We start from the raw sequence: 24,076 nt of genomic DNA on the forward strand, positions 1-24,076 counted from the left end.
CTCAGTGCCTAGAGCAGAGCCTGGCACACCTTAGGTGACTGATGAAAGGGTAAAGAATAAATTATTTAATTTCAAGCATCTATTTCTCTAATTGTCAATGTCAAGAATGAAACAGTATCGATTTGTCTTGCTCAGTTTTATCTTACTTTCTCTCATCATTCCCCCGGCACCTTCTGGATAAGGAACCCTGGTGACACAATGTTAAGCTCTCAGCTGCTAACTTAAAGGTCTGCAGTTTGAACCCACCAACCACTCTGAGGGAGAAAAGACCTGGCAATCTCCCATGAAGATTTCAGTGTAGGAAATCCAGTGGGGCAGTTCTCTCCTACAGGGTCACTATGAGTCAGAATTGACAGCATATAACAATACCACCTTCTGGGTCTTGGAGATATGATGTGGAATTTTCTCTTTCTTTTCTTTCTTTCTTCCTTACTTTCTTTTTTGTTTATTTATTTGTAATTTAAGGGAAAAACTATATGAGAGAGTACGATATCTATGTTCATATCTTCTTAGCTAAAAGTTCCAAAAATTCTTTCTTTAAGATAATTTTGTAATTTAGACTTTTTATCAGTGCTCTTTCTCTGCTGGTCATTATTTTATCTAAATTACTGGTGTTTAAATTTTTAAAAATTTGAGAGATATCTATGGTATTTTTTCTCATTACATTTTAATTATATAAAATATATAAGAATGCATTATTCTTCTGGACACGAGGCGCATTACAGAATTCTCCTTTGATCACCATCTTTAATCTTGGTCTCATTACTCACTTCTCCTTTATCAGATATATTTTTTAGGTAAAGCTATAGTTTGTTTCTATAGTTTATTCAAAACTGTGGTAGTTCAAAGATTGTAGTTTTGTAAATGAAATGGAACCCCCCATTTAAATGTATTTTTTCAATATTTATTGTACATTCAATTCGGATGTGCTCACCATTATGCTAGGTACTTTGAAAGTATAAACTGAATATTAGACACGTTCCGTTCTCTCAATGAGCGTTCAGTCAGAGAAATAAGGCGTGCACACAAAATAATGAGAAAAGAGTAGAACAGGACTATCAGTTGCCAAAATAAAATAAGTGAATGAGTTAGTGTTACTGACCTTAAGAGATTACAGATGGTTTAATGAAAATAATTCATCTTAGCATTGACCTTGAAACTGAAAAACAAATAGGAGGTCATTTTAGGTGTGGAAAAACCTGAAGCAAATTCTTAACAATAGGAATAAGTATGTGTTCTTGGCACAGTATACAAAGACCAAGTGCAGATAATTTTATATACACAGAGTTCAGATTCATGTTTCTAAAGCACTAAGAATTTTGTATTTAACATTGAAGCAGTGTGAAATCTAAGACTTTTGAGTGGATAAGGGGCAACAGGAATGATATTTTAGGAACTTTAATTGTGCAGCATTGTGTTATCATTAATCACCATTATTAAAGATGAAAATGCTGGTCAGAAGCTTTATTGTGAATATATACTTTGGGTGAATACAGATGTGTATGTGGGGTGGGAGGGCAGTGTACAGTAACACCACAGAATACATTTTGTTTTCATTTCTTAAGTTTGAATAATTTATTGATGACTTTCTAGTTTTTATAGTGTACAAAATATTTTGCACTATATGTAGTATTTGAAAGTATCTGTTACAATGGAGAGCTTTGTGGCTATTCTCTGAGGAATGGGATTATACTGGTTTTAGCTTGATTGTCTTCTTAAGATGTTTTATGGCCAACTTAGACTGTTCATATTTAGATAAAAGAAAATTCTGTACTATTTTACAAAAACTTTCACTATAGGACCACAAGTAGAATAACTATATGGAATCACTGTATGAGCCCTTTATAAGAGAATAATATAATGCTTTATTTGGAAAATTTTGCTTAGGTATGAGATTATATGCTATTTATCAAGCTAAGTAAAAATATGATAATATAACTGCCTTGATAGGGAGAAAGCAAAGTTTCTACTTAATAATAATACATGTATCATAAAAGAAAAGTGTGAGGTCATTCTCAAAGTTTTTGAAATGCTTGCCTTAAGTGCTTTAGGGATACAATAAAGGCCAAGAATGAAAGACAATTGAAAGTTTCTTAGACTCATCCTCTCATTTCATTAATAATGAAAATAATTCCTCTCAAATTTGGGTATTAACATAAGAACATACCTTTTGAATGGCAACCAGTATTATAAACTGCAAGGATTTTGTAATGCTGATTAAATATTTTCACATTATTTTGTTTTGAACTTATTGTTTCAATCTTACTTTTTACTTGTTATCTGTAAGATTTTTGAACATCCTTGCTTAAAACATAAAATTGCTTCATAGTGGGTTATAAGTTAATATTAAAAGAATATGCTCATTTAAACATTGTTGAGACATTATAAAAATATGTGTACTTTAGCTTATATACTGCATTAATAATGGTTAAAAGTATGATCCTATAGGCAATTTCTTTAAACAGGTAAAACTGTTTGGGTACTTTCCCAAGATGATGGGATTGCCCTCCAGACGTATCTCCTCTACACGGTCGCGAATATAACGTGCGTCATTTGCCTTACAGAAGGTATCATCTGTAATTGATGTTATGTTGTTAAACTGGAAAATAAAAGGAAAAAAAAAGTTTAGAAATCTGAATTTAACCTCTTTTAAGCTACGTAATGGAATCTTACGTAGTATTTTATCTAAAAAGTGATTTTTAAATTTTGTACATACTGTGCCTTCTCATGGCAATAAAACTGTGCAATCTGTGCTTCCCTTTTTTTAAGTGTAAGTATAAATAATACACTAGTTCGAGAAAGTATGCTATTCTAGAGTGTCAACTCAAAATGGGTACCGTGTCCTTACATGCACTTTAAAAAAGCAAGAAGAAGAAATACATATGCTTGCGATGCTAAGACAGCCATTTTAGTTTATTTGCATTACCTCTTCACTTTTGTATTACTTCAAGTAGGTGTTTAAAAGTCAGTGAAAAGTTTCACAAAGCAAATGTTTACTGACATTTGGAGAAAGAAACATAAATCAGAGGACTTAGCGCCCCTGACTTCAAACTCATGTGTCAGACTAAGTAGGAAATGCTAAGTGCATACCTAGACAGGAACCCACTCTGAGGAGCATAGACCTCCCACCAGACTCTTGCTGGTCATTGGTGACTTTCTGGAAAGAACTAGCCTTTTGGACAGATTACATTAATATTTAATAACTAATCAAATGATGCATCACATTGGGTAAATCTGCGAAAGACCTCTTTAAAGTGTTAAAAAGCAACGATATCACTTTGAAGACTAAGGTGTGCCTGACCTGTGGTTATTTTCAAGCACCTCGCATGCATACAAATGTTGGACAATGAATAAGGAAGACCAAAGAAGAATTGATGCCTTTGAATTATGGATTGGAGGAAAATTCATTAACAACCTGTGATATGCAAATGACACACCCTTGCTTGCTGAAAGTGAAGAGGACTTGAAGCACTTATTGATGAAAATCAAAGACTACAGCCTTCAGTATGGATTACACCTCAACATAAAAAAAAAAAAAGAAAGAAAACAAAAATCCTCACAACTGAACCACTAAGTAACATGATAAATGGAGAAAATGTTGAAGTTGTCAGGAATTTCATTTTACTTGTCAAGAAATCAAAACACACATTGCATTGGGCAAATCTGCAAAAGACCTCTTTAAAGTGTGTAAAAGTGAAGATGTCACCTTGAAGACTAAGGTGCTCCTGACCTAAGCCATGGTATTTTCAATCACCTCATATGTATTGGAAAGTTGGACAATGAATAAAGAAGAATTGAAGCCTTTGAATTATGGTGTTTGCAAAGAATATTAAAGATTCCATGGACTGCCAGAAGAATGAACAAATCTGTCTTGGAAGAAATACTGCCAGAATGCTCCTTAGAAGCAAGAATGGTTAGACTTCGTCTCATGTACTTTGGACATGTTATCAGGAGGGACCAGTCCCTGGAGAAGGACATCATGCTTGATAAAGTAGAGGGTCAGTGAAAAAGAGGAATACCCTCAACGAGATGGATTGACACAGTGGCTGCAACACTGGGCTCAAACATAGCAACGATTGTAAGGATGGCATAGGACTAGGCAATGTTTTGTTGTACATAGGGTCGCTGTGAGTCGGAACCGACTCGACGGCACCTAGCAACAACAACAACAATCAAATATTAGAACTTTTGATATTTATTTGGCTATTGTACTACCACCAAGGGCAGTGGTGCTTCAGAGTAGAATTCTCACCTTCCATGCAGGAGAACCCAGGTTTGATTCCTGGACAATGTATCTCGTGCTCAGCCACCACCCGTCTGTCAGTGGAGGCTTGCGCGTTGTGTGTCTCAGCAGAGCTTCCAGACTAAAACTAGGAAGAGAGGCCTGGTAATCTACTTCCAAAGTCAGCCAGTGGATCCCAGTGGTCCAACTCTGTTGGGTTGCCATGAGTCCAGGCAGCTAACAACAATCACAGTGCCACAGCAATCTAACCAAAATTTACATATGAATGAGCTGTTTTGCTAATTGACTCCAATAGTAAAAGGAACAATCATACCTGAAGATGAATTACACGTAGACTTTCTGGTAAATTAGGAGGCACAGAATCCAGGGCATTGTGGTCCAAGTAGAGGAAAGTGAGGTTATTCAGTTTCTGCAAGGAAAAGGTACTTGTGCTTTATTGTTACTGGGGTCACTGCACTTCTTCACAGGATTCAAGCTATATACACATATATACGTTGATACATAGGTACATAAGTGTATATGTACATACATGTTGTTGTTGGGTGCCGTTGGGGTGATTCTGATTCATAGTGACCCCATGTGACAGAATAGAACTGCCCCATAGGGTTTCATAGGCAGTAGTCTTTATGGGAGCAGATTGCTGGGTCTTTTCTCCCATGGAGTGGCTGGTGGGTTCGAACTGCTGACCTTTTGGTTTGTAGCTGAGCACTTAACCATTGGGGCACCATGGCTCCTATATATGTATATAAAAATATAGATGTTGATATATATATGTATCAATAGCACTAATCGCTGACATGGTAGTGTTGTTTTTGTGGTTTTACATGTAGTATATTTTTTTTATATTTTGGGTCTTTATGAAGGCCCATAGAGTGCTGCTGCACACCTCACATTTCTATCCATTCTTCTGATCTCTAGAGACCTACTTTATGCCAGGCCTTCAACCCTGATGTACTTGGGCATTGTGTTGTGGGGCAGTTAATGAGGTTAGTTTCTACACAGGATTGAGTTTGGAACCTGGTGCTGCCATAACCTCTTCCTGAACCTCCAAAGATTCCCCTTTCACTCAGCTCCACAAATTTCTAAGAAAATGTATACTTCTAAAGGATGCATGTGCTTATTGAGATACTCACCCAAGAAAATTATTAAACACCTAACTGGGTATGGTTTTTTCTTTTGGGGCAGTGTATTGGATTATTCTTCATGATCAGTAACCTGTTACTATGTGTAATTTTATAATGTGGTTTCAAGATGTCGTTTCCCCTGACATTAACCTTTTACCTTACCTTTGATATGCACCCTATGTTAGATTTCCTGACTCTTTTCTGCTTAAGGCAGGATTCTTTTTAATCTTTTCTTAAGCATCATACCTTTCCACCATAAGGGTACCACACCTCCAGTCTTTCCTAGTTGGACCTCATTTAACATAGGTTAGAGCAATCCCATTGTACCAGTTGCTGTTGTAGCCAAGGGCATTAGGCAAAACTACAAGGTAGCTAAGTTTATAATTTCCAAGCTAGCTTGTCATGTAATACTTACTTGTGAGGCACGTCTGAAATCCAAAATATTGAAATATTTCTTTTTGTGAAATATTGATCAGCCCTTATAGATCCTTAACATGTCAGTTTTCAAAGATTTGCTGACTCCAATTATGTATCTTCATATTAAGTTTTTTTTTTTTTTAAAGAGAGTTGTCTTTGAAAAAAGTCCCCTTAACTCGAGTCCCTTAATCCCTAAACATCAGAGGAATCTGATTTTCCATTAGAATGTTCGTCAAAGTTGAAAAGAAATACCTTAAAGGTTTTTTAAAAACAAGAAAAGAATACTTTTACATTTTCTGATAGAGTGTACATTTGTGGAGGAGCCTACTCTGGACAAGTCTTTAGGGAAGACCATTCTCTAGAAAAAGGATGTCACGGTTGGTAAAATGGGGGGGTCAGTGAAAATGACAGAAACCTTTAATGAGATAGCCTGATGCAGCAGCCACAAACAGTGGACTCAAACATACATCAAGAAGACGGCAGCGTTTCCTTCTCTTACACGTAAGGTTGCCGTGAGTCGGGCAGCAACTACTAACAACAGACTTTATGATAATATGACTCTTCATTTGATAGTTTTAGATGCTCCTGTAAGACGTTATCATTAGAAGCTTCAAGCTCTGTTTTTTGAATGAGGTTACTTCTTTCCCCAACAATGATCTTCTAATCTATTTTGGGTTACCTTTTGGGACTGGGAATAATTAGAGCTATAGATGTCCTGGACTGAGATGATCACTTCCTTGAGGCCATGCATTTTGAGATAACTGGCTGACTTCCCTTTTTCCTGTATATAATATTGTCTTGAATTATGAAATTAAGAATGTATTTAATTCTTACTATATTTGGAATTTTGTGTTAGATGCCATCATGGAATTCAAAAGAAAAATCTGCCTACAGAATCTTACAGTCTAATATATTGAAATATTAAAAGTCATATTTATTTTGTAATTTGTTAATTTCATAAGAAAAAAGAAACAGAAAAATTCCCATTTGGGGTTTTTGCTAAACTGTAAGTGCCATGAGGGTGCTAACCACGTTTGTGGAAACAAACATTTTCTATGTGAGCAAGTGAAAAAATGGGATGCGATTTTTGTTTTTACTACTCCTGTGAAATAAGATAAAGACTATTCATTTGAAGTACAGGCATAAGTTAGGTTGAGCTAGCCTAATAGCTTGGTTATTTATTATATGAACAATTGCTTTATTATTAAAATAGTTTTGTTTTAAAAATATTTTTAAATGTCCTAATTATTTAAAAATATAATCAAAACAGAATTCTGGACCAAAGTTTTTCTTTGTTCTATCCTATTATCATTAGCTGTAGAAAATTGATTTTGCATTCAGTCATATTCTAAAATACTTACTTTGAATGTGTTTGCTTTGATTCCTCTACTCTTGATTTTGTTGTATTTTGCATTAAATAAAGTAAGCTTGGGAGGAAGAACGGGAAGTTTCACTAGTTGATTTTCAGCAAGTGAAAGTTCTTCTAATAGAGAAAGTTTTGAAAAAGTACCGTCTTCTATCTCTTGGATCAAATTTCCCGTAAAATCAAGTCTTCTTAAGTTAGCTTGAGGGGAAAATATACAGAAAATATGCAAAAAATACAAAGTTAAATTCTCGTTCATGTGGAATGAAGAAAAACATTTATTTAACAGATCACTCAAACGTCTTTTATTTTTAGTGCCTAATAGAGCATCTGCAATTAGTAGCAAGGTAATTTTTGGTTAATGAATTCTGAGCATCTCCCTTCAGGTTTGGAAGGAATCTTAAAGTTAACAAGTCCTGCCGGCCTTTTATGTGTGAATTCCTCAGGATGCTCAGGTAGCCTGAAGAAAACTCTTGCTGCAAATCATGCAAAGAAATCATTATTTTTGATTGAATAGAATCATGTAAATATTTTTGGATTTTTCACCAGCATGTTGCACTGTGATTGTGGGTATTTTAATCTTGCTCTGCCTTTTGATTAACAGCAAGAAAGACAAAAACGTTCCCTGATTTGTTAAAATGATACAGAGTGAGAGAGAAATTCAGTATGTGTGTGTGTATCACTTGTGTCTGAGATGATTAGTAAATATTTTAGACGAAAATTTGGAACTACCAATAGCAGATGGGTCCAGTTACGGTTTATCTCATAGATGTGTAGTGTGCCTGGCACTTTTTTTTTTTTTTTGGTGTGATTTTCTTTAGAAATACTTGGCAACATAAAATGTTGCCATCAAGTCACTTACGACTCAGATCAACCCTGTAGGACAGAGTAGAACTGCCCCACAGGATTTCTAAAGAGCGGCTGGTGAATTCAAACTGCTGAACTTTTGGTTTGCAGCCAAGGTCTTAACCACTTAGCCACTAGAGCTCTAACTTGGCAACACAGGAGTCCAGAAAACTGAGAAGAAATCGGTAATGCTGAAATGGGTGTTCTAGGGCAGTCATGGCAATACACTAGTGGGAAACTGTTAAGATTTGATAGGAAGCCAGAAGTCAAAGATGGTTAATGAGCTGGGAGAATTGGAAGGAGTTAAATAACTGCTGTTCTCAACACTAGTTCCACATTATAGTCTGAGGAGTTTGTGTTGGTTGCTTTTAATGCTAATACTTAAGCCTCACCCCAGACCTGGACTAGACTATCTGGGGAATAGGGCCTGGTCTCAGTATTTTAAATGTGCTTCCCCAGATATTTTTAATATGCAGCCAGGGTTAAGAACCATGTGTTAAAGTAAGGAAAAGCAATGTCTGTGATTTTATGGTGAAAATAGAAAATTGTGATTGAAGAAGCATGATTATATCAGTGCTGCTGACAGGGTGAGGCCAGTGGGTCTGGAAGGATTAGGGTTGAGGTCACCTACTTGCCCATAGTGATAGATGGGCTATCAACCTAGACACTGAAGTCACCAGTTAAGAAAGATCACAGGGGACACATGAATGAAAAGGAAATTCACCAAGAAACCAACATACTTTTGTGAAGTGCAGTAGATACTTACATATTCCAACAGTGAGAACCTTGGATGTGATAGGCCACAAATACCTAGAAACTCACAGTTTTTACCAAAATTAGTTAAATAGTAATACTTTAAAATTAACTTACGTATGTCTGCAAAATCTTTGGCAGTCAACTTTTTAATTTTGTTGAATCGTGCATAAAGGTAGGCTGATTCCTTTGGCAAGGGTGGTACAGCATCAATGTCAACTTCTTCACAGTATACAGAGCCGAGTAAACAAACACACAACAGGCACGTGGGCATTTCTAAATTGGGAAACAATCAAAAAAGTAAAAAAAGTTTACAAATATTCTGTCCCTTGTGGTAAAGTTATTGTTATCATGAATGCTAGTACTAATTTGAAAAGATATTTTATAGAACCATGGTAGTTAATGACCTATGTTCTACCTGATAATTCACCAGAATGTTATTTTAGATTCTGAAACCTACGATCTTTCTTTATTCTGTTTTAGCATTGATCCCTTAATTGATTAATATTTACATTTTCTCATTTGAATACCAAAAGATGACTTCATAAAACAGAAAATAAGGTTGTAACTAGCTTGATTTATCTAGTTTGGTATATCTGAAACACATTTCAGATTATGACAGTAGCTACTGAGTTTAGAAACCACTAGTTAAATAAGCAAACCACTAACATGAAAACTGGAGTCATCACAGGCACGTTTCTGATCCTATCACACCTCAAGTTATCCATTGCATTTAGTGGGCCTGCCTCTTTTGTCTCCTGCAGTTCTACTCTGTCCTCTAGGGTCGCTATGAGTCGGAATTGACTCGACGGCATTGGGTTTTGGGTTTTAACCTGGAGCTGTTCCTTAGTCTTTGTTTTTATAGCCATTACTTTTTTGAAAAATAAAGGGCATTTATTTTACAGAATGTCTTTCAATTAGGATTTGTCTGAAGGCTCTTCGTTTTTTATGTGAGTATTATGGAAATGATGTGTCCTCAGTGCTGTGTATCAGTAGGCACAGGATATCTGTTTGTCCTGTTCCTGATGATGTTATCTTTGGTTACTTAGTTAAAATAGTGTCTGCCGTGTTTCTCACTTCTTAAAGTTACTATTTTTTTTTTTTACTTTGTAATTAATAATTATCTTGAGAGTGTAAATATCCAGTTTGTCTTCAAACTTTCACCATTAGTTTTAGCAGCCATTGATGATTGTGCAGTTCCTGAATCAGTTATCACTAGGATTGTTGCCAAATAGTGATTTTCTAATTCCATCTTTCCTTCTTCATTTATTCGTTGTCATTCTATTATAAAGTGGCATATTCCCTTCTTTATTTATTTATATCAGGATGAACTTAAGGATTTGTACTTTATCCCATGAGTTACAATCCGTTACCATCGTATTTGTTTTGGTAATCAAAGTCTCCGAATGGCCCCTTTAAGCGGATTCCTTTTTTCCTTGCCATAGCTTTATTGTGGTTAAATGACATACAATAAATTGTACATATGTAAATAAAATAATTTTTGTTTTGAAAACGTGGGTACACCCATGAAATAATCATCATAATTAAGATTATTAACGTATTCATCACTCAAAAAATCCCTCTCCCACTTTTATCCCCCAGCAATCACTAATCTGCCTTCTGTCATACATTAGTTTGCATTTTTGAGAATTTTATGTCAATAAACCCTGCAGTATGGACTCTTTTGTCTGGCTTCTTTAACTATTACTTAAACTGTTTAGCATAATTAGTTTCAGATTCATCCATTATTGTGTGGATCAGTAGTTGATTTTTTTGATTTTGTTTTCTGTTTTGTTAGTTACTTAAGAATTCAATGGTTTTGAGAAGAAGGTGAGGATATGCATATGTTTTTTAAATAATTTATTTTATATTGCTGTTGAGAATTTACACAGCAAAAACATATATCAATTTAAATTTCTACATGTACATTTCAGTAACATCGATTACATTCTTCCAGTTGCACAACCATTCTCACCCTCTTTCTCTGAGTGATTCCTCCCATTAACATATACTCACTGCCCCCTAAGGTTCCTCTTTAGTCTTTCAAGTTGCTCTTGTCAATTCGGTATCATGTAGATAGATCTTAAAAGAGCATAATGCTCAAGGCAGATGTTCTTTTCTAGTTAAGCTAATTTATTATTTGGTTTCAAGAAGACTTCAGGGAATATTTTTGGTTTAAGACTTAAAGAGTGTCTCAGGGCAGTAGTTTCAGGAAATTATCCAGCTGGATGTCCATGAGAATTTGAGATTCTGTTCTGCATTTTCCTCCTTTTGATCAGGATTCTTCTACCAAATCTTTGATCAAAATGTTTAGTAATGGTAGCTGGGGACCATCAGTTCTTCTGGTTTCATAGCAAAGGAGGCAGTTAGCCACACATTCTGTTTTCTCCTCCTATTCCTGACTCTCCTTCTTCGTCTGTTTGTCCAGGCGAACAGAGACCAATTGTTGTGCCCTGGATGGCTGCTTGCAATGCACTAGAAGTTAATTTCAGTATCAACCTTTATTAACAATTTCAAGGATACAATCAATCAAGAGGCATGAGTGAGGCAGAAAAGTCGGAGGCATTCTGTGTGAACCCTCAGGAGCCTTCTCTCATTGAACATGCCCACTCGGGTCGAGAATAGTAGATAAAATTTCACAGAGCAGAGGAATGTATGGCTTATGAAACATCTCCAGTTTATAGCCCAGCTACATGACATTTTCCAGAAAGTCATGCCTCATAAATCTGTAGAGCCTGAATTTCTGTACTATAAGCAATCTTAACCAGGGACATCTGGCTAACAACATGCCATAGAGAAGAAAATATCATTAGCCTATTTACCAGGAGTTCCAGTTATCAACATAATTATTATGAGACTAGTCCAGGTCACCTGCCTGTAAAGCAAAGGAATGGATCACAGCTAAGTCACCTTAACTCCTTTCTCTCCAGAAGTCTATCAATGTAGAGCATTTCATTTTTTTAGAATACTACATTTTACCGTATGATTTCAACTCTTTTTTAAATGCTGTGTACTCATAGTAAGTAGAAGATTATTGTTTTATAGGCACATTTGAGGCATTGTAGTTTGAGTGTTCTGGCTTGTAATTATTTCGATAATTGTAAAAATGCAATGATACCTTTAGAATTTGAGATTAGTAATATAATGGTCCCATATGGCTATAGAGTATCATTATGAATTAAATCCTATTTATCTGCGGTTAATGTAGCCACACCAGATGTCTGCCTTTTATATCGTTCACCATCCTTTTACTTTCAAAATTTGTGTCTCTATGTTTTATTTTTTTTATTGTGCTTTAGATGAAGGTTTACAGAGCAAATTAGTTTCTCATTAAAAAATTCATACATTTACTGTTTTGTGACATTGGTTGCCAACCCTACAACGTATCAATACTCTCCCCTTCTTGACCTTGGGTTTCCTGTTACCAACTTTCCTGTTCCCTCCTGCTTTCTCATCCTTGCCCCTGGGTTGTTGTGCCCATTTTGTTTTATGGGTCTGTCTAATCTTTCACTGAAAGGTGAACCTTACGAGTAACTTCAGTACTGAGTTAAAAAGGGTGTCCAAGGGCTATATATACTCTTGGGTTTCTCCAGTCTCTGTCAGACCAGTAAGTCTGGTCTTTTTTTTTTTTTTTATGAGTTAGAATTTTGCTCTACATTTTTCAACAGCTCTGTTCAGGACCCTCTATTGTGATCCCTGTCAGAGTAGTCAGTGCTGGTGGAGGCTATGGTAGTTGTGGTCCATTACTCCTTTGGACTAATCTTTTTCTTCTGTCTTTGGTTTTCTTCATTCTCCCTTGCTCCAGATGGGGTGAAACCAGTGGAGTATCTTCGATGGCTGCTCACAAGCTTTTAAGACCCCAGACGCTACTCACCAAAGCAGGGTGTAGAATATTTTCTTTATAAACTATGTTATGCCAATTCAGCTAGATGTCCTCTGAGACCATGGTCCCCAGCCCTCAGCCCAGTGATTTGATCCCTCAGGGAATTTGGATATGTTTATGAAGCTTCCGTGACCTTGCCTTGGTCAACTCGTGCTGGCTTCCCCAGTATTATGTACTGTCTTACCCTTCACCAGAGTTACCACTTATCTATTTAGTGCTTTTCCTTCCTCACCCCTCCCCTCCCTCATAACCATCAAAGATTGTTTATTTTTGTGTGTAAACCTTTTCATAAGTTTTTATAATAGCGTTCTCATACAATATTTGTCCTTTTGTGATTGACTTATTTAACTCAGCTTAAAGCCCTCCAGATTCATCCATGTTGTGAGATGTTTCACAGATTCATCATTGCCCTTTCAAGTTGGGTAGTATTCCATTGTGTGTATGTATCATTGTTTGTTTATCCATTCATCTGTTGAGCACTTAGGTTGTTTTCATCTTTTTGCTATTGCGAATAATGCTGCAGTGAACATGGGTGGGCATATGTCCTATTTGCGTGATGTTTCTTTTTTTCTCTAGGATGTATTCCTAGGAGTGGGATTGCTGGATCATATGATATTTCTATTTTTAGCTTTTTAAGAATGCGCCATATCATTTTCCAAAATGGTTGTACCATTTTGCATTCCCATAAACAGTGCATAATAGTTTCAGTCTCCCCGCAGCCTCTCCAACATTTGTTATTTTCTGTTTTTTTGATTCTTGCCAGTAATGTCGAGGTGGATGGTGTCTCATTGTAGTTCTGATTTGCATTTCTCTGATGCCTAGTGATCGCAAACATTTCTTCATGTGCCCGTTAGCTGCCTGAACGTCTTCTTTGGTGAAGTGTCTGTTCACATCCTTTGCCCATTTTTTAACTGCATTGTTTGTCTTTTTGTTGTAGAGGTGTTTGATTTTCCTATAGATTTTAGAGATTAGACCTTTGTCGGTTATGTCATAGCTAAAAGCTTTTTCTCAGTCTGTAGGTTCTCTTTTTACTCTTTTGGTGAAGTCTTTTGATGAGCATAAGTGTTTAATTTTTGGAAAATCCCAGTTATCTAGCTTATCTTCTAGTGTTTCTGTATTGTTAGTTATAGTTTCTTTTGTTTTTGTCGTGATCTGTACAGCTTTTGGTTTTATATTTAGGTCTTTGATCCCTTTTGAGTTAGTTTTTGTGTATGGTGTGAGATATGATTTCGGTTTCATTTTTATGCACCATTTGTTTAAAAGACTGTCTATTCCCCATTCAATGGACTTTGGACCTTTGTCGAAGATCAGGTGACAGTACATGGATTTACATCTGGGTTCTCTATTCTGTTCCATTGGTCAGTGTGTCTGTCATTGTATCAGGACCAGGCTCTTTTGACTACCACAGCTGTATAGTAGGTTCTGAGATCAGGTAGTATGAGGCCTCTTACTTTATTCTTCAGTGGTACTTTACTTATCTGGGGCCTCTTCCCTTTCCATATAAAGCTAATGATTAATTTTTCCATCTCGTTAAAGAATGCTGTTTGTAGCTGGATCAGGATTGTAGATTGTATTTGTAGATTGCTTTGGGTAGAGTTGACGTTTTCACAATGTTGAGTCTACGTATCCAAGAGCATGATATTTTCCTCCATTTATGTAGGTCTTTTTTTGGTTTCTTGAAGTAGTATTCTGTAGTTTTCTTTGTATAGGTCTTTTACGTCCCTGGTTAGATTTATTCCTAAGTATTTTATCTTTTTAGGGGCTGTTATAAATGGTATTGCTTTCCTGATTTCCTTTTCATAGTTCTCTTTATTGGTGTATAGGAATCTAATGAATTTTTTTGTACGTTTATTTTGTATCTGCCATTCTGCTGAATCTTTCTATTAGTTCCAGTAGTTTTCTTGTGGAGTCTTTTGGGTTCTGTATGTATAGTATCATATCCACAAATAGGGACAGTTTTACTTCTTTCTTACTGATTTGGATGCTCTTTATTTCTTTCTTTTTTTTTTGCCTTATTGCCCCAGCTAGGACTTCCAGTACAATGTTAAAAAGGAGTGGTGTTAAAGGGCATCCTTGTCTTGTTCCTGTTCTCCAGGGGAATTTTTCCAACTTCCCTCTGCTAAGAATGATGTTGGCCATTGGTTTTGTATAAATGTCCTTTATTATGTTCAGAAATTTCTCTTGTATACTTATTTTACTGAGAGCTTTTATCAGGAATTGTTGGGTTTTATTGAATGCCTTTTCTGCTTCGATTGAGATAGTCATGTGATTCTTTTGTTTGATTTATGTGGTGGATTACGTTGATTTATTTTCTAATGTTGAACCATCCTTGCACACCTGGTATGAATTCCACTTGGTCGTAGTGTATTATTTTCTTGACATGATGCTGAATTCTATTGGCTAGAATTTTGCTGAGAATTTTCCATCTACATTCATGAGAAGGATTGGTCTATAATTTTCTTTTTTCGTGGTGTCAGGGTTCTGCTGTTTCATAGAATGAATTCAGAAATATCCCTTCCTTTTCTGTGTTCTGAAATAGTTTGGGTGGTACTGGTGCAAGCTCTTCTCTGAATGTTTGGTAGAATTCTCCAGTGCAGACGTTTGGGCCAGGGTTTTTTTTTTTTGTTGGGAGTTTTTTGTTTTTTTTTTTAAACTGTTTCAATCTCTTCTCTTGTTATGGTTCTGTTTTGATTTTCTACCTCATTTTGTGTTAGTTTAGGTAGTTATTGTGTTTCTAGAAATTTGTCCGTTTCCTTTAGGTTTTCATATTTGTGTATTGTTTTGCATAGTACTGTTTTATATTCCTTTTTATTTCAGTTTAGTTTGTTGTAATGTCCCCCATTTCATTTCTTATTTGGGTTATTTGCTTCCTCTCCTGTTTTTCTTTTGTCAGTTTGGCCAATGGTTTGTCAATTTTGTTGATCCTTTCAGAGAACCAACTTTTGGTTTTGCTGATTCTTTCTATTGTTTTTCTATTCTATATTTCTGCTCTGATCTTTATTATTTCCTTTTCTTCTCATTGCTGTGGGCTTCTTTTGCTGTTCTTTATTTGTTCATGTTGTGTAACTTATGTTTTGACTTGTCCCTTCTTTTTTGGTGTGTGCATCTATCTGTGTAAATTGACTTCTGAGCACTGCTTTTTCTGTGTCCCAAAGGTTTTTGTATGATGCGTTTTCATTCTTGTTTGATTCTAGGAATTTTTTTATTCCATCTTTGATTTCTTCTATTACCCAGTAGTTTCTAAGAAAGGTGTTATTCAGTTTCCATGTTTTGATTTTTTTTCCTTGAGCTTCCTGTTATTAATTTCTAGTTTTATGGCACTGCGATCAGAGAAGATGCTTCGTATTATCTTAGTGTTCTGGATTTTGTGGAGGGAGGGTTGCTTTGTGGCCTAAGATGTGCTCTATTTTGGAGAATGTTACATATGCATTGGAAAAGAATGTATTCTTTGTTGCTATTGGGTAGAGTGCTCTGTATTTGTCTATGAGGTCAAGTTTAATGATTGTGGCCTTTAGATCTTCTGTATCTTTATTGCTTCTAGACTATTTCAGCAAAGAGAGCTAGGAAATATATGTATATGTCTCACTGTCCATGTGTAATACACACACAGACATATGTGTATAGAAATATATATACATACACAAATATACACATACATATTTACATCATATACTCCTACACACACACACCATATGCACATATAGACATACGTACACACTTGCATCTCTATGTATATTATAAACCATGAGTTGATAGTGATACTTTCCACTCTAGTCCAACTCACAGTGTTAATTCTATCTTTCCCCCTTCCAGTATTTGTAACATCCTTCTCTGACAATGAGAGCCCTGGTTCTTGTTATCCACAGTATATTATTCACTTTAGTCAGTCCTAGAACACACGTTAAGTAGTTTCAAAATTGCTAACCCATAACACTGTTGAAAACAAGCCTGCTTACTGTAATTTAGTATTTGTCTATAATCCTTTTTTTTTCTTTACCCTAAGAGTATATAGTCAAAATACTGTGTTTAAAGATCACTTGGATTAGATTTTTCCCCCTTTAGTGTGTTATGTTATTTACTTGAAATACAATTAAGTTTATTTCTTCTATTTCTATTCCAATTTGAGCTAGTTTATTTATGTAGGTATTTGTTTGCCTATGTGAAGTGTAACATTGTTCTAAAAATCAAATCTACACAAAAAGTGAATGTCAGAGAAATGATGCTACCCCCCATCCTTTTCAGCCCATCCCCATATCCCCATCCTTTTCACCCTTATTCCCACCTACACCTTGTAGGTGACTTTGTTTTTTAAAATTATCCTTACTGTATTTCTTTTTACACAAATGAGTGGATACCTGTATACTTTCTTTTATCTTCTTCTTTCTTATATGAAAATAACATACTATAGATACTCTTTCTACTTTACTTTCTTCACATAATACTGTATTCTGGAAATCACTCCATATTAGTTCATAGATATCTGCCACATTCATTTTTGCAACTGGACAGTACTCCCTTGTATGGGTACACCATGGTTTATTCAGTCACTTTTCAATGTATGGACACTTAGATTGTTTCCAATATATTGCATTTGCAAACAATGCTTCAGTAATTTTGCATGTGTATTTTCTTATTGTTGGAAGTATGTCTTCAGGGTAAATTCCTAGAAGTGGGATTGCTAGGTCAAAAAGTAAATAACATAATTGGTTTTGTCAGATATTGCCAAATTAGTCTCCAAAAGTACTGTAGCAATTTGCATTTCCACCGGCAATGTATGAGAGTGTCTTTTACCTCAGAGCCTTACCAATGGAGAATATTTTTATACTTTTAATTTTTGTTGATTGGATAGGTCAAATGTAATTTTAATTTACATTTCTCTAGGTATGTGTGCCATTGAATTTTTTTTTTTTTATGTTTAAGTATCAATTTTTGCCCATTTTTCCATGGATTTTTGGTCCTTTTTCTCCTCAGTTTTTAAGAGTTTAAAAAAATAAATAAATTAGAGATGTTAACTCTTTATCTGTGATAAATATTACAAATATTTTCTCCAGTTTTTAGATGTCTTTGACTTCCTTTATGATGTTTTTTGCCATGCTAAGAAATTATTTTGTGGTACAAAACTTGTGTCTGGATCTTGGGCACCTTTACACCCCGGTTATCTTCTAGTACTTGAACAGTGGTTCCATTTTTTTTTATACTTATACACCCAATCTATTTGGAATTTATTTTCCATATGGTGTAAGGTATGGATCTAAATGCATCTGTTTTCAAATGTCTACCTGGTTGTTCCAGCACCATTTTTTAAAAACACCATTTTTGCTTTAGCGATTTGAGATGCTGCCTTTATCATATATACCCACTCCTCAATTATCGACATGGTAAGGTTCCAAAGACTAAGTTGTTAAGCGAAAATCAGTGTTCTGAGAATATGGAGGATGACTACATCATTACATAACTGCCAAATTACATTATTACATAACTGCCAAATTGCACCATTACATACTTAGCGAATTACATCATTACATTACATAACTGCCAAACCACTGAGAATCACGGCCTGGCCAAATTGATACATAATCTTAACCATCACAGCCAGCATTACTTTCTTCTCACACCTTGGGGTTCATTACTGCCAGACATATGCCATTAATGCACAAAATACCTGGATAGTAGATTTTTTGCTATTGCTGCAAACGTGAAATTTTGGATAATGAGGTAGTTGGTAAGTGCAGAGTAGGTGTAATAATTTCTGTGTGCATATTTTTTTCCATCAGAACTTTAGTTAATCTACTTTTCTAGCTCTATAAAATAATGAAGCCTATTATACTTTTCAAATGTTTTAACACACATTTTCTGTTTTGGTTCACAATATGAAAATTAGGCTGTGTTTTTTTTGTGTGTGTTATTATGTGAATAATATTCTATGATAGAACAAAAATAACAAATAAAAAGAAAGAAAAAATTTTTGTCTAAATAGATGTTATTTATTAACAAGTCCTACTATTTTAATAAGTAGAACTTATTAAAAAAGTCTTACTTTTTTATGTGATTTGTTTTGTTTTTTCTTTTTTAAATCTAAATGTACGTTAAAATTATTTATGTATATAGCCCATGCTTCTGTTTCCTAGAGGCAAGAATTGTATTTTATTTACCTAATCCTTAGGCTTTACGTAGTATTTAGCAAATAATAGGTGTTTAATAAGTATATCTTCAACTGATTTTATATAAACACGCACATACACTCTTTGTGGAGACTAAGCTTTGGTTGTTCTTCAATGTTCCTAATTCACATTTCTCATTCATAATATGGTATCGCAAATTATATATGCTCCCACTATATGTGTTTGACCTTATCATTGCAGATAAATTCCCACTGTTTGGATTTCCTATATCCTGAGGCAATTTGTGATTACTGTTGCTGTTGCTGTTGTTAGTTGCTGTTGAGTTGATTCTGACTTGTGGTGACCCCACGTGTGCAGAGTAGAACTGCTCTGTAGGGTTTTCAGCCTATGACCTTTCGAAAGCATATAGCCAGGGCTGTCTTCTGAGGCACCTCTGGGTGGGTTCAAACCACCAACCTTTCAGCTAGTAGTCTAGTGCTTAACTGTTTGCACCACCCATGGGCTTCTTTGATTATTATAAGGAATAAAGATTTATTATAAGCTCTTTTTAAAAAGATCCTTTTGGGAACAAAATTTAGATGGTAGAGTGTTAATACTTACCTTCATTTTCTTTCTTGGGTGGTAAGGCTGTTACGCTCTCATCTTTTTGTAATTGAAGACTTTTTCCATCAGGTATTATTATAGATTCTTTTACCTATTGGAAAAATAAAAGTGAGATAAAACCTAATCTTGACTATAAAGCTGAGGGATTGCATTTATCTTCTCATAGTCTCAGTAGCATTTTTTTTATGTTCGTATAGTATTCTGTACCTTACTTCATTTTATTGGTCTTTAAATTAAAATGTAAATTTTTGGTTAGCTTGCTTTCACTCCATACTGTGAGCTCCTCGAGTAAAAGAACCAGATCTTTTACTTTTTTTTTTTTTAATCTCTAATGGCTGAACTGAGTGCTTAGTTAATGTTTAACATACTCAAATTCAAAACAAGAGCTAGGCGGGAATTCTCTAAATTGGAATGAAAATTTTTCTGTGGTGAACAATTGAAATGAAGATACTATCTTGAAATAATCTTTATGTAGAGTAGCTCTTTTAATTATTTATGATTCTTGTCTGACAATGAGTTTCTATGTCAGCTTCTACAATTTTGAACAGGACTAAAACACCAGTTGTTTCACAGTTGTAAAGGACTGAGTAAGTTCTTTTGTTTTCTTCTGGTGGTGACCCTTTGAATTACATACATGCCTCCATTATGCCCTGACCCTTGGAGCACTTTTTCTTCTTGTTTGTTTACAATATTTTATTGTTTTTTGGTGAGGGCTTACACAGCAGTTTAGATTCTCATTCAATAGTTTCTACGCAAATTGTTCCGTGAATTGGGTACATTCATTACAATTGGTGACCATTCCCAGTGTTTCCGTTCTGGTTGTTCCATTTCCTTGGAGCTCTTTTATCCAAGCCTACCCATCCTGCGTCATACCACCAGTCTAGGCTGTGAACTCTAGGGAGTTGGGTCTTTTATCGTTTACTTTCTCTTTTTCCTACTCTAGGAGAGTACTTTTTCTGCCATTAGATTAAAGTCTATCACCTACTTTGTATCCTTTGTAAGCGTTTCTTCCACCTTTAGTCTCAGTCTTGACACTTAACTCTGCCCTTAGCCTTCATTGCCCCACATGTGTTCAAACTGAACATTTCTTCCTCCCTCTACAGTTGTATATCAAGGCTCACTGAATTCTACTCCTCTTTAAAAATACCTTAGTCCCTGCAATTATATTAGAATAGAGAAACTTCTAATACCCTGTGAAGAGAAGAAGCAGAGAGCAAATCATGTCTAACCTTACTACTTTTTAGAGACCAGGGAATTGAGAAAGTGTTTTTATAATTGTCTGTCAGAGTCAAATTATGTTGACAGTAGCTTTCTATAAAACTGTAACTAGTTTTACCTATCTTTTTTTTTGTCTTAATAATAGGCAAAAATAATACCAGCAGGTTAACTCCATTTAAAGAAACTGTGGTGTTAATATGTGCTCATCATGTACTTTAAAAAAAAAAGGAAAAAGCAATTATAACAGGTCGATCTTAAAGTCTTTACCATTTTATTTACAGTGGTGAAAAACTTTTGAAGCATCAACATTGTTATGTATTTAGCTACATTTCTCTTTTTCCATTATGTCTGTATGTGTGTATTTGTGTGTGTGTGTATTTGTGTGTGTGTGTGTGTGTGAGGCAGAGTGGGCAAGAGATTCTTACGTACTGTATTAACTTTTTCCTTACTCAGCCTTCATTTCTGTGTGCCAAAAAAAGCGCAAGTAATTACTTAGCCCGTAAAGGAATGGTGTAATTGATGTGGTATAAAAGTCATCCCTGCAGAGTATTAACTCCACATTTACTTGGTATAGATTGATGAAGGGTCTAAACTGTCGAAACTGATTAAAAAAAGAAAGTCCCATATTAAATAGTTTTTCACTTTTTGGTACTGTGTGTTGTTAGCATATATGAATTATTATGAAATACTTATAGATACCAAAGTAATCGGTACTCTCCTATTTATTTCCTTGAACTCCTTTTTCCTAAAATAATAAGCCTTAAGCTGATAATTCATCTTTATTTCTCTTAATACACATTTCTTCTAGTTTACTTTTGAGGCAATATAATATGCAAGTATTGGGCACTTTGTAACATTACTTAGCATATCGATCTTAATGAGTCAAGGATCATTTTAAAGTCTAGTTTTCAAAAAAGTGTTATTTTTTGTTGTTGTTAGTATAGATACTGTTTGGTTACCATAGATGCTGTTTATTAATTTGGGAGGCATGCATACTCTAAAAATGTAATTGTAGGGACAATTACTTTTGAATCATTTAATGTAGTATCCTTTCCCCTTACCTTATCACACTTTTAAGAAAAACAAAACATGCATTTAAATGGGCTACTATTTTAGAAGTTGAATTTAGAGTAGAAATAAAGTACCTTAGTATTTTTTCCATCCAGGTATTTATCCTCATAATCTTGTCTAAATATGGTTTCTTCAAAATTATCTGTTCCATAATCATAGATACTGCGTAAGTCCTGCTGAGTTGGTGGTGCTGGCTTTATCAGAGGCACAAACAGTAACAGAAGAAGTATAGACTGCAGAGTCTTCATTTTAGCAAAAATCAAGGTGACTCCAAGTTAATAATTAGTGACCTGCTGACAGTGGGACAATATTCTCTTTTTCCCTGGAAATAAAAATGCAGACCATCGAAACAATATTTAAAGCTTAGAGGACTTTTTGGCAGGGTTTTAACATTAGGGGCCAGAGACCAAGTATTTAACCCTTAGTGAATTAGTTGCTAACATTTTTATGTATCAGTGAATATTATGAAAAATAGTTTCAGAAAATAGTTATATTTCTTCTTTATCAAATATTTTAAGCAATGTTGATAATTTCAGTTTCTTCGTGATTAGCTGCTGTGAACAGAGATACTATTTGCAATTGGAATCTTCTTAGAATACCTGTAGTATAAATAGTTAAAATGAAGACTCAAGGTCCTGTCTCATGTGAGTTAGATATCATATTTCAGCTTTGCTACTTTATAAGAATTCTTGATTTGCATTGGTATAAGCAGAAACAAGTTCCAAGAAAAGTTTTAAAACTTTAAATTTAGCGTCATGAAAAGTAGTCATTTACACTTACTTTTAAGTTGTACAGAGTAAAGTAAAAGCCATCTTTAATTTTTTTAGTTTTATAATTTTAATAGATATCACTATATAATTTCTAGTTAATATTTTCTTTTTAAATTTTTAATTGTGGAAAATACAAAAACTGTATTGCAGACTACAGGAAATAGAACTTTGTAATAGAAAGAATTCTTTTAGGGTTACCAGTGGATTTTGTTTGGTAGCTGCACATTTCAAGCTTTTTCTTAAGTAACTTCAAACACAATCACCCTGAATTGCTGACAGGGTATCCTAGATGTCAGTTGTGTCAAAAATCCAGTGGTTGGATATTAAGAATAAAATGGTTTTATGGCTTGCAGCACCCTGTTCTTGTCTACGTGGATCTTAAAGTTATCTAAAAGTATTTAAGTACTTTTTATACAAAAGCATTTTTTAAAGATTGTTCAAGGTAACTGAAACTTAAAAAAATTAAAGAGATGGACTTTACATTTATCAAGAATGTTAGATGAGTCACACTGTAACAAACAATATTTAAAATAATTTGTGAATAAAGAGCCTACCGTTTTAGCTGTTTTGAAGTTTTTTGTGGTTTTCCTCAATAGATGTTCAGGCCTGTGCATTAGCCCCAAATGGGAGGGTGAATGAGGAAAGCTGTGGATTGATTTCAAACTGCTGAATAAAATTTTAGGGCCCAACAGCTTTAAAAGTAGTTTCCATGTGGTAGAGATCTTTGCCAACATTCCTTCTCTAGGGTAAAATGCAGTGTGTTGTACTAGAGAACTGTGCTGAAAATATTTGTAGCTGCTGTGTTTTTTGCTTCTACTAATTTACTCTACTCTCATTTTATTTTTACCTTGTGTGAGAACCACTAATGTTTTAGTGAATATTAGTTTATGGCGAGGGCATAGTTATAAAATCGTGCTTTTCATTTTAATGCTTTCCTAGAATATCAAACATCTGTTGTTTGAAAGAAATAGAACACCAAACCAAAACATAGTCTATAGTCTTTAATTTTATGAGTAAAAATATTGTTTTAGTAGTACACTTAGTATATATCTAAAACCTTTCCCATGTAAAAATTACTTTTAACACAAATCAATTTATAGTTTGACCATTTTAGAGCTTTTTCCCTTTATTATAGTTACATGTAACAAAAACCCAAGTGCTTGGAAATCAGTTTTCTTTTTTTTTTTTTTTAAGTAAATTTGTAATCTGGGGTTAGATAGGAAAAGATTTTTGTTTGTTAAATGAAGGAAATTGTATAAAAATTATTTTAAAATTTTATGTTAAAATGTTAGTGGTATTTTAAATACATTATAGTATCTTTAAAGTTTTACTTTTATTTTTTTTTAACATTTCTTTCTCCTCTAAGCTAAAAATTTAAAAGAATATGGATAAATATTATATTACAAAATGGAAAAAGTACTAATTTGTTATCTATTTAGAATTGACTTTACCCATTGTTGTCAAGTCGATTCCAACTCATGATGACCCTATAGAACAGAGTAGAACTGCCCCATACAGTTTCCAAGGAGCACCTGGTGGACTTGAACCACCGACCTTTTGGTTAGCAGATGTAGCTCTTAGCCACGACTCCACCAGAGTTTCCAAAATTGACTTTAGAACCTTTTAAATAATGAAGCAGCAAGTATTGGTTTTGTTTTTGCAT

The 24,076-nt window shown here is 34.6% G+C and overlaps 2 protein-coding genes across 4 annotated transcripts in view; one reads left to right on the top strand and one right to left on the bottom strand.

Annotated features, from left to right (window-relative positions):
* The window catches only part of CENPP (centromere protein P), a 381,210-nt gene that overhangs the window by 110,376 nt on the left and 246,758 nt on the right, over positions 1–24,076 (top strand). The gene's annotated exons all lie outside the window — the stretch shown is intronic.
* OGN (osteoglycin) lies at positions 1,193–23,153 on the bottom strand. 2 transcript variants are annotated; one of them, XM_049896126.1, is made up of 7 exons: positions 22,968–23,153; positions 21,718–21,885; positions 19,352–19,445; positions 8,864–9,022; positions 7,146–7,348; positions 4,557–4,652; positions 1,193–2,599 (listed from the first exon to the last, which is right to left on the bottom strand). In XM_049896126.1, the coding sequence occupies exons 1-7, from the start codon at positions 23,145–23,147 to the stop codon at positions 2,429–2,431; spliced, it is 1,071 nt and encodes a 356-aa protein (XP_049752083.1). In that variant the 5' UTR covers positions 23,148–23,153; the 3' UTR covers positions 1,193–2,428. The 2 variants fall into 2 exon arrangements, with proteins under 2 accessions (XP_049752083.1, XP_049752082.1); XM_049896125.1 differs by having other exon boundaries at positions 1,208–2,599; positions 21,718–21,965; positions 22,968–23,105.

This window comes from Elephas maximus, chromosome 9 (genome assembly GCF_024166365.1).
Source record: "Elephas maximus indicus isolate mEleMax1 chromosome 9, mEleMax1 primary haplotype, whole genome shotgun sequence".
Taxonomy (NCBI): domain Eukaryota; kingdom Metazoa; phylum Chordata; class Mammalia; order Proboscidea; family Elephantidae; genus Elephas; species Elephas maximus.

Bases quoted from the DNA above. Each gene is read 5' to 3' on its own strand.
- OGN (XM_049896126.1), bottom strand. From the start codon at position 23,147: ATGTTGGCAAAGATCTCTACCACATGGAAACTACTTTTAAAGCTGTTG. The intron at 21,886-22,967 runs GTAGGCTCTTTA...GCTAAAATGAAG, and splicing joins ACTTCAAAACAGCTAAAACG to ACTCTGCAGTCTATACTTCT. The intron at 7,349-8,863 runs GTAAGTTAATTT...TTTCCCCTCAAG, and splicing joins CAAAGATTTTGCAGACATAC to CTAACTTAAGAAGACTTGAT.